The sequence below is a fragment of the Chanos chanos genome, chromosome 13 (genome assembly GCF_902362185.1).
Source record: "Chanos chanos chromosome 13, fChaCha1.1, whole genome shotgun sequence".
Lineage (NCBI taxonomy): Eukaryota > Metazoa > Chordata > Actinopteri > Gonorynchiformes > Chanidae > Chanos > Chanos chanos.
The window spans coordinates 7,972,738-7,982,810 of NC_044507.1; the positions used below are offsets into that span (position 1 = coordinate 7,972,738).

The 10,073-nt window shown below is 42.9% G+C and overlaps 1 protein-coding gene across 1 annotated transcript; it reads left to right on the forward strand.

Moving 5' to 3' along the window:
• The first annotated feature begins 1,157 nt into the window (after window positions 1-1,157).
• On the forward strand, window positions 1,158-9,518 carry rtbdn (retbindin). The gene is made up of 7 exons (XM_030790600.1): window positions 1,158-1,235; window positions 4,739-4,825; window positions 5,732-5,897; window positions 6,111-6,207; window positions 6,507-6,635; window positions 7,088-7,184; window positions 9,171-9,518. Exons 1-7 carry the CDS (start codon window positions 1,158-1,160, stop codon window positions 9,516-9,518), a joined length of 1,002 nt encoding a protein of 333 aa, XP_030646460.1.
• Window positions 9,519-10,073: the final 555 nt, after the last annotated feature.

Genomic DNA, 10,073 nt, shown 5'->3' on the forward strand with positions numbered 1-10,073 from the left:
AGGATTGGTCACTCAGGCATTCTGTAAGGATGCCTAAAAAAACAGCAGCAGCTGAATCCAAGCGGTCTAAAACAATCTGTACCATGAAGGGCTCAAGGTGTATTGGCTCAAAGTGCATGTTAGAGGATCTACACAGATGTACTCAGAAGTCTTGAGATGTGAGTTAAGAAGATAGACGACGAACAGATTGGACGGCTGGACATTGTGAAACCTGATTCTCATGGCAGAAGTTGTGGCACCTTAATTCTCAAGTCTATTTATTAATGTGCAGTTACAGTCCAGTCCAGAATCAAAGGGGGTCGAAAGAGACTCCCACGGCAGTAGAATCAGAGACTTTCAGTGTATGCCTCCATTTCTAGTGTTTTATATTTTGCTTAGTTTCTGTCCTTTATAAGATAAATAAATGAAACAATGGAACTCTTTCAGTACGATTTTATTTTATTCTTACACAGTTTTTGAGAGGATACTGTAATAGTGTTTTCAGTACCTCCCTTCTTCCCCGGTTTGCTACCACTGGTGGGTGAGTTTGGATTGTCTTGACACGTGCAGATGAAAGATGGTGAGTAGATGTGGTTCCGGTTGGCCCACATGACCATTTATTGTCTTACAGATATTGGATTACAGATAACTTAAATCATAAATAAAATAAACAACCAATTCGATAGAAATGGCACACAGCAAGTCAATGTACGTCACGGCCTGCCCCGCATAGCGCCACACGGCCAAAAGACTGTTTGCCCTCTCGGCCATGCCCAGCTGCTGTGGCTCCCAGTTCTGAAGGCCTTCCCCTAGGGCTCCACTTTCAGCCTCCCAACTAGCCTCTGGGGTGGGGTGGGGGTGGGGGGGCACCTTCACCTGTAGCCATGCACATTCACTGACTCACTCACTCACTCATTCATTTACTCGCTCACTCACACACTAATAACAGCAAAGAATGAATGAAAATGAACTCAAAACTCAACTTGGCTCCTACAGATATATTTTATTTAGTTTCACTTTCATTCATCTGTAATTCCTCTCTGTAAGTATGTGGAGATGTGGTGTCTTGACTTGCCGACGTACACTAAAAGCACAGGATATCATCAAGACCCAGGTTCCTGCCTGCCATTATCAGCTGACCTGAGCTTCAGTTCCATTATTTTCATCTCGTTTGTCAAATGCACAGCACACCATCTCACCACCAGACCACAGGACTGCCCGTACACAACCAGAATCAGTACCGGATCCAGCTCCTGGTCAGAACCGCTGCACCATAAAGGTCATATTCAGAACCACTCCAGACCAGTTACCCCATCACCCAAAGCCTCATGAACTGAGTGACCTGACCAGTCTTTACATCCCACCCCACATTTTCATGTTTCTCTAACTGTGCAATGTTTAGTCTCATGATAGTTATTCAAAACCACTCCAAAAGGCAACAGGTCACATAGTGAAGTAATGGCCTGCATTGATACACGTCAAGATTTTTCATATGAAACTAACTTAAGGGCCAATAATCTCAGTGTTAGTGATGTACATCAGTTTACTGGTCTGTCGTAAAGTCGCTTGAGTTTATTTTCACACCTCTTTCGGGAAGTCGTAATGCCCTAATAGCATTAGGCTGGGAAGGATGTCCTTCATCTCCAGGTGTCTGGTGGCATCTATTTTCTATCTCACTGACGCAGTCTGGTGTTAAATGTGAATGATTTGACATGTGGCTTGGAAACGCACCACTGCCCTTTAAAACAGAGAGACAGCTGCGTTTACAACAGTGAATCCATAGCCGATCACCGCTCACAGCAGACAAGATCAACACATTGATTTCCTGCCTTGTACTTGACTTTGCTCTACTCATCCGTGAACAGTCCCGGCACGGGTCGAAGATCGGAAATGGAGCCCGTCGCTCAGTCTGTTGCGGTCTCAGAACCAAACTTTTTTCGGAGGTCACTGCGCGTCGCTCCCAGAGGAGCCTCCTCACATTTTGTCGGCAGCACCATTGTGATATTATCCTCGTATGCTGTGACCACGTTGGCTATGAACTGTGGGAAAAAAGTTCAGGAGCAGAAAACGAAACACGATGCAAACTGAACAATCAAGCGCCTATTGACAGATCAGCCATGAGAGAAAGTCTTCAAGCCAGTCTGAATCGGTTGAGAAGATATTATTTTTTGCCTTAGGACAATGCTTTTCACTCATGGATGTACGAACTCAAAACAAACTGGTCATAAGCCCAACGTTTTTTTTTATTATTTAACTGTGACGAAGACTACGTATCTTCTGCATTGTGAGAGAGTGCTTAAGATTTGGTTATTTCGCTTAACTATGACTTAACGTTAAAGCGTTTACTCTTTTATTTGGACATGTTTTTCAAGGATAGGGCTTTTTGTCTAACCTTTGACAGCGACTTCTAACTTGAAGCCTCGTACACTGTCATTTTCTGTTTTATCCACAGGAGGGAGCCGTTACTTTCCGTGTATTTTTGCAATAATGTTTGATCTTACCATTACCAAAAATCAAAGGCATTATACAACGAAAGTGTCCTGACTGGCACGTCTTATTACTGAATCCGCTTAATGCGGATTAATTCTGTAACTTTTCTTGTGAATTCATTTTACCGTAACTCCTAAAGCACAGACGTGATTTTCGCTGCTTCTGAGTGTTCATTACACTACTGCAGTGCCGTTATGTGCAGGTGGCAAACGTCGCAGGTCATGTATATCTTATCTTGCCCTTTTTGAACCCATTTTGAGCGCGAGTCTTAACGCACAGATATGGTTCTCTAAGTTCCTCTGAGTTTGAAATGCACGATGACTAAAATGACTGTTAATTGCATTACCGTAGTAATGGAATATCGTGTGTGTGTGTGTGTGTGTGTGCGTGTAATAAAAATGCTCTGCATATAAGCAACATTACGGTGTCCTTCCTTTGTCAGAATCTTACACACACACACACACACACACAAAAACAAAAAGACTTGGAACGCACTTGAAGAAGCAAATGTCTCAGCCATTAAGCCTGTATGGTACAGGAAGCCATGGGGAAATTGTTTTAATACTCTCTCCAATGACCTATAATCAAATCTTGAATTTCACCAACTGCATCTCTCCTTATCTTTCTGTGATGGCACATAAGCCAATAACTACCAGATACTGCTTCAAGGCAGCTCCAGCTTCCTCTTTGAAAAAATGGCATCTAAACACATATCAAGAATCTGATATTGCATAATATATAGATTCTGCTGCTGAGCTCTAGAATCTTCCTGAATTCTGAGGTGTTGTTTCATCAAAATGCCTTTACTAAAATTCTGTATAAGTCACTGCTAGTAGTTTTACTACATTTTACAGGAGTAAAGCCTTCTGTAACTTATCTTTTCCTTTCCCTGGACACAGCCTTTCAGCAAACAAAGCCACAAGTCTTTCAAATAGGTCAGTAGATCAGAGAAAAGGACCTTAAAATGGTGGAAATGAATGCCTTGCAATTAGCACGCTATTGCTCGCCAAGTGTAATAACAGTCTGTATGACCTCCTGGCCTCCTGGTCCATGAAAACAACCACACATTAATGAGTAACGATGCCTTTCTTTGTCCCCAACTCCATCCGGCCCTGAATAGCTTCACCACAAAGCATATTATTATTCCTGTCGAAATGCTTTCCGTCTGCCCGGTCAGCTTCTGTAACCCCCAAAATAAAGTGCATTCAGAGAGAGAGAGAGAGAGAGAGAGAGGGAGAGAGAGAGAGAGAGAGACGCATGCCTCTGAAGATCAACACTCCCTGTTATGAAACAGGCTACGTAATTGGGTTTTAGACACAGCAAAGCAACTACTGTTCTGAGATTAATATTCAATATTCGGATTTTTTTTTTATTTGCGCAAATCCACATCATGTTGTACAACTAATAAGTTAATTAAACTTCAAACTGTTCACCTGAAAAGACTCCAGATTTAATCTGTTCACAATCTCGGTGTGTTTTTGCATCCCGAGTTTCGTATCAAAGTGTATTTAGGCCACAGTTCTCCATCTGTTTGCATCAAGACAAAAACTCCCTAATACGGTGGGGATTGATGGTAAGAAACACAGATTAGATAGGGTTTACTCTGTGAGCATAAACAAACTTCTCAGACGAAACTATCTGTGTGAGACCTGAGTGCTTTTTGATTGCCAAATGTAACTTTTCTGAAAACCTCATAGCACGTTTTATGCGACATTTTGACGTGCGAAAAAACACAATGACAAATGCTTGTCATTGTGTGTTTTGACGCTTCATATTCTTGCTGTGAAAACGGAGGTAAGTGATGACTGTGGATTCATATTTTGTACCATCAGCTGAAAGAAGATTTTGATATCTGATTTCTGCTGTAAATGCAGCCGTGATGTTCTCAGACAGGTGACTCAGCACCTGCGACTGAGCTGTGCATATACAAGGACAAATGATTTTAAGACAAATATATTTTGATAAATCAAATACAGAGCGTACATTGTTGGTGAGTCGATGTTTGTATGATCAGACAACATATTACATCGTTCAGTCAGGCGTCAAAACGTTAACATTTTTCTTGTATTCGTTATGCACAAATCAATTATGTCACTATTGTTTACATTATATTTCGGATGGAAAGTACACTGTGCGAGCTCATGTGTCAGCGAGAGAAACAGGGAGAGAGAGAGAGAGAGAGAGAGAGAGAGAGGGGAGGGGAGGGGACAGTTGTTATCGAGATGTCCTTCACTAAGCCTCTGAAAAACACCGGCGCGTCCCTGTGTAGGGGGAGATCAGAACTGACAGCGACCCCGGGGAGAGAGCCTTGCAAAGCCTCAACACAGCGAGGGACGAGAAACTCTCCGAAAAACAGGTGGAATTAATCGCAGTCTTGAGGATCAATATCGTCTGCAGGTCTCATATTCTTTTCTCACAACAGCATCTACTTTTCAGGGGAGAAAACGAATTGCATGTCTGTTATTTTGGTGCTTTTCAATTGCGAATGGTGTTTACCCATTTTTTCCAGTGACATTCGCTCTCAAACGTAGCCTATATTTCGGATACACATAAACAATACAACGTAGACAAATAGTGGCGAAATTCTTCATTTTTAAAAGGTTGGACATTGTGATTAATAGGTGAATTACCAATTGTAATAATGATCGCTAGTTCAGTCACTAAAATCAGATGCCTGATGTCTTAAGTCAGTAGTCTGATGTTTTGTAAAATGGCAAAAGTAATGTCATGAAGTGATGATGACGATAAATTTAAGCCTTGGTAACTCGGGGGTGATACAATATTATAATTGCAGGCTTTTGGCAATCTTTAATGTGCTACTCTGCTATACTTTTAGTTAGTAAAAATCAGACTGTGTAAGTTTATCGTACAACGAACTTTTGGCAACTTTACAAATTAAGCATTATATCTGAGTTGTCCATGAATTCAGATATAATAAATATCACTTTCTGGGTGTTCTCGCGCTGCGTCTTGGACAAGACAATTTTTACCTATTATGGTTCTGGTTTGTCGCCAAATCACCTAGCATCTTCTACTGGGTCTAATTTGCATTTTGCCACATCTAAATTAAACCCGTGTATCTGATCAAGACTTTCACAAGCACGGGTGCGGAGCTCTCTCCTTACTTTGATATTGAAACAAATGGATTTGCTTTCAACTGGATCAGTTATGATTATAATAGTTTTTTTACAGTTTGTTTCGTCTTAGTGTTGCTGTCCAGGGTGCTGAATATCTTTACGTCTTACATCCTTATGTCTTACAGGTTCCTATAATGGGCGGTCCAAAAGAGTTAGCCGTTTTTGCCTGTTTTGCCAGTACTCTTTTTGCGTCGGTTCGGTGTCAAGAAGGGACGTGTCTGCAAGATGGACGACACAAAGCCACGCCTAGCCCAGAACCATATTTGAAAGAGTGCTCACTTTACATGGAAAGTAAGAAAATATGCGATGACCACATCTGTGTTCACTTAATATCAAATGGCATCAGTTTCTTGCTTGTTACAAAGGCTATGACTCTAGAAATGAATGAAAGAAAGAAAGAAAGAAAGAAAGAAAGGTGATTGAATGAATGAAAGACAGAATGAATGAATCTGTGTCCGTTACTGGTGGGTCTATCAGCGAAACTGTCACTCTCTCCATCCACAGATGCCTGCTGTTCGGAGGCTGATGTTTTGGATCTTGCGGCATCCGCTCCCTTGGTGGAAAATATGCCTTGGGACAAATGTGGGGCCCTCAGTCCAGTGTGAGTCATGCTTGCAATCTGATAGTCTTTTTTAGATATTGATATGTGAGTAGAAAGCTGCATTAGTTCTGCTGGGGGGGAAAAAAACAGAACCTGTTACTGAGTGGCAAATCTCCTTTGCTCTTCTTTATTAAATTGCATGCCAGTATAATCTGACAAAATGCCACAGGGACAATTTATACTTGCACAGCCCACGTAAATAAATACAGACTAGGCATGTAGTGTGAGGTGCACTTGTCTCTTCATTCATCCTCTCTACCTCTCTCTCTTTCTCTCCTCGCTCTCCCGTCCTGGTGTAGTTGTGAGGCCTTTCTGAAACGGGTAGTCTGTTTCTACCGCTGCTCACCTGATGCAGCCCGCTGGCCACACCCCCACCGGGGCTCCTCCCTCAAGGCGGTGCCTTTGTGTCACAGCCTCTGCAGAGACTGGTAAGATTCTTCTTCTTCTGATGTAGATGATCCATGATCAATTATGGTTCACTTAAATGACCGTTTCTGAATGAAATAATGTGAGTATCACTTTTAAAAATTTGGACTGTTTATGAGGTGTAGTGAACAGATGAATAGTTTTCCCTTTAAGCTTTTTCAAACAAAATGATATCCAAATGATGACATATAGAAGGTAAAATCCTGATGAAAACACTGCACTGACATCTACAGCTCTGACATACATGTGCATTATTTTTCACCTCTGTCTCTTTGCCTCTCTCTGTCTCTCTCTCTCTGTGCCTCTCTCTCTCTCTCTCTCTCTCTCTCTCTCTCTGTCTCTCAATCTCTCTCGCTGTCTCTCCCTCCCTCTCTCTCTCTCTCTCTCTCTCTCTCTCTCTCTATCTATCCATCTATCTATCTATCTATATATATATATCTATCCATCACTATAGGTTTGAGGCATGTAAGTTGGATATGACATGTGCACGTGACTGGGCCACCGACCCGAGTGGTCAGAACTGCACTGGAAGCTGTGTACAATATCAACAGGTGAGAAAAGCCAAAACTCAGTTAGCTCGAGGAGACGAGAAGAGAGGAGAGGAGACTGAGAGAGAGTCTTCTTGCTGCTCTACTGGGCAGGGGATACTATGTAAAGAGGCAGAGTGACCTAGGGCTGCAACGCACACACACACACAAACACACATACACACACACGCTCAGACGTGAACACACACACACACACACACACACACACACACACACACGAACATGAGCCTTGTCAGTTCATATTATCATGCACTGTTTGTATGTGAATGTGTGTTAGAGGGGGGTGGTAACAGCAGTCTAAAATAGGATCTCACACAAACATAAATGGTGGAGACAGCAGCTCCATACACAGCAGCTTGATGCTGAACTCTGACATGTTTTCCACATTCTCTTTAAAAATACGACAACAAAACTTTCATTTGGGAAGTGTAAAACAATATCATAGAAAGAATCACATTATCCATGTCCGTTCATCTTTTTCCCAGTTAAAGGTTTGAAATGCAAAACAGTACCACTCTCAGTTCCCTTTTTCAAATGCGGTAACGGAATCACAGAGTTTGCAAAACAGCCTCTTCTTAAGCAAACTTTGCGTAAGGAGAGACAGAATTGTCACAGGATAATGTGAATGGCTGAAAATGTCCAGTGTCAGAGGAAATTCACATAGAGAGGAAGAGAAGAGAGACAGAATGCGCTCATTCTCACACATCTCACAAATCCCTAATCAGACTGACAACGCTCCTCCCTACCCTAAGGGAACAAGAGCAAATAAACACAAACCCACACACACACACACACACACACACGCACACACACACATTTTTATGTGCTCTGTTCCCTCTTGCATCACTGATTTCAGCAACAGAGAGCAGTTTGATATAATCATCAGTGCAAGATAAAAACACACTCTAGCATCACACCCCGACCGCCCACTGACCCCCCCCCCCCCCCTCCACACACACCCACAAATACAAACATAGAGTCACTAAGACAGTCCTGATACGCACACACAGAAAAACCTGTCAGTACTGATGAGCATGAACTTCCCACACCAGCGGCACACAAACACAGCAAGTGACATCTTAATGCCATATTTCATCACTGAAACAAAACACTGGCATACAGAACAGATCCTGTGCTTCTTCCTTAGTTTATAAATTTTCCAGCAGGTCAAGATCCAGTTACTGCATGGTTCTCACATTTCATTTAAACTGCATTATGACTCTTTAACTCTTTAACTCATAACTCAATTTATGTTAAACCACATATCGGCAAAATGACCTGCCACTTCCCACAGACAGACAGGCAGACTGAGAGACAGACAAGCTGACAGACAGAGAGACAGGCCAGCAGTAAGACAGGCCTGCACATAGACGGGGATCATAGCGTCCTTCACAGACTGGCGGCTAACTCCTCTTGATCCAGTCAATGTTTCCACACGCTGATTCACCACTAATCCCTCTCACAGACTGACAGAGGGAGAGAACGAGAGAGAGAGAGAGAGAGAGAGAGAGAGAAAGGTAGAGAGAGAGAGAAAGAGAGAGAAACTGAGAGAGGAAAGCTCATTCTAAAGATTGTCTATGACTCACTGTGATGTGACAGAGTTTTGCTCCTTACACTATTAACACTTTTCTACTTTTTATTCTTGCTTAACCCACATTCAACACCTAGATTCTGTTCCAAGAATCATTTCTATGTTAAACGTGTCCTCTCAGTAGATTTGCCAGGAACCTGTCAACTGTCTATTTGTGTGTGTGTGCATGTGTGTGTGAGTGTCTGTGTCTGTGTCTGTGTCTGTGTCTGTGTGTGTGTGTGTGTGTGTGTGTGTGAGTGTCTGTTTGTGTTTGTGTGTGTGTGTGTGTTTGTGTGTGTGTGTGTGTGTGTGTGCGTGCGTGTGTGTGAATCTGAATATTTCTGCACCTCAGTGCTGATGTTTCCAAAAGCATGTGTGTAGTTTGAAGTATGTGTGCATTAAACGTCTCACACCTGCAGATGTACCAACACGGTCGTGATCTGTGTGAAAGCGTTTGGGGCGACGCCTTTGTGACGGTGGACGACGAGGCTGAGGAGGAGGACCCCGAGGGTCGATCCTGCGGCTGTTTGACCCTCAGCGCGTCCGACCGGGACGTGATGGCAGCCCTTAGAGCTCAGGAAGAATTTCCGGAGGAGCTCGACACAACCAAGACCAGTCTGCCCCAGTACCGCGCACCCTGCCACTCCCCACCTCAGCCCAGCAGCGCCTCGGCGCCCCGACAGGCACGGAGGAGCAACAGCAACAGCATCCTACGCAAACGCTCAGTGCTTGTGACCGACACAGAGGGCAGTGGGAGTGGCTTCTAGAGAATCAAAGATCAGTGTATCATTAAACTGCGCCACTAGGGCCCCATAATCTCTCCGCTGTCTGTCAAGTTTGGATCCTAACCCCGACTCTTTAACTCTAATAACCTTAATAACCCTAAAAAAAAAAAACCTAACCCTGACTTCATATTAGAAACCTTTAGAATCAACCCATGGCTCTCCATAAAGGCTTTGTAGGCACATTTTCAAATATCCTGTCCCAGTTTCCTAAGTAAATTGTATATTCTCAACATCAAATGTCTCTAAAATAGCTGTTGCCAGGGACTGAGATTCATAAATTGAAGTGCACACATAAAGCAGCAACATCTATCAGTACTCTTTTACATTAAGGCAACAACCTTTCATTGGCAACATAAGCCTGCTAACAGATGCTAACACAGTAATCATTATATGGTATCAGTGAAGGTTGAATGCTCTCAGATGACTCTGCACTAGTGAGCTCTGAATTACACTCTGCCTGAGTGTTTGTGTGTGTGTGTGTACGTGTGCGTGTGTGTGTGTGTGCATGCGTGTGCGTGTGCGTGTGCATGTTTAAGA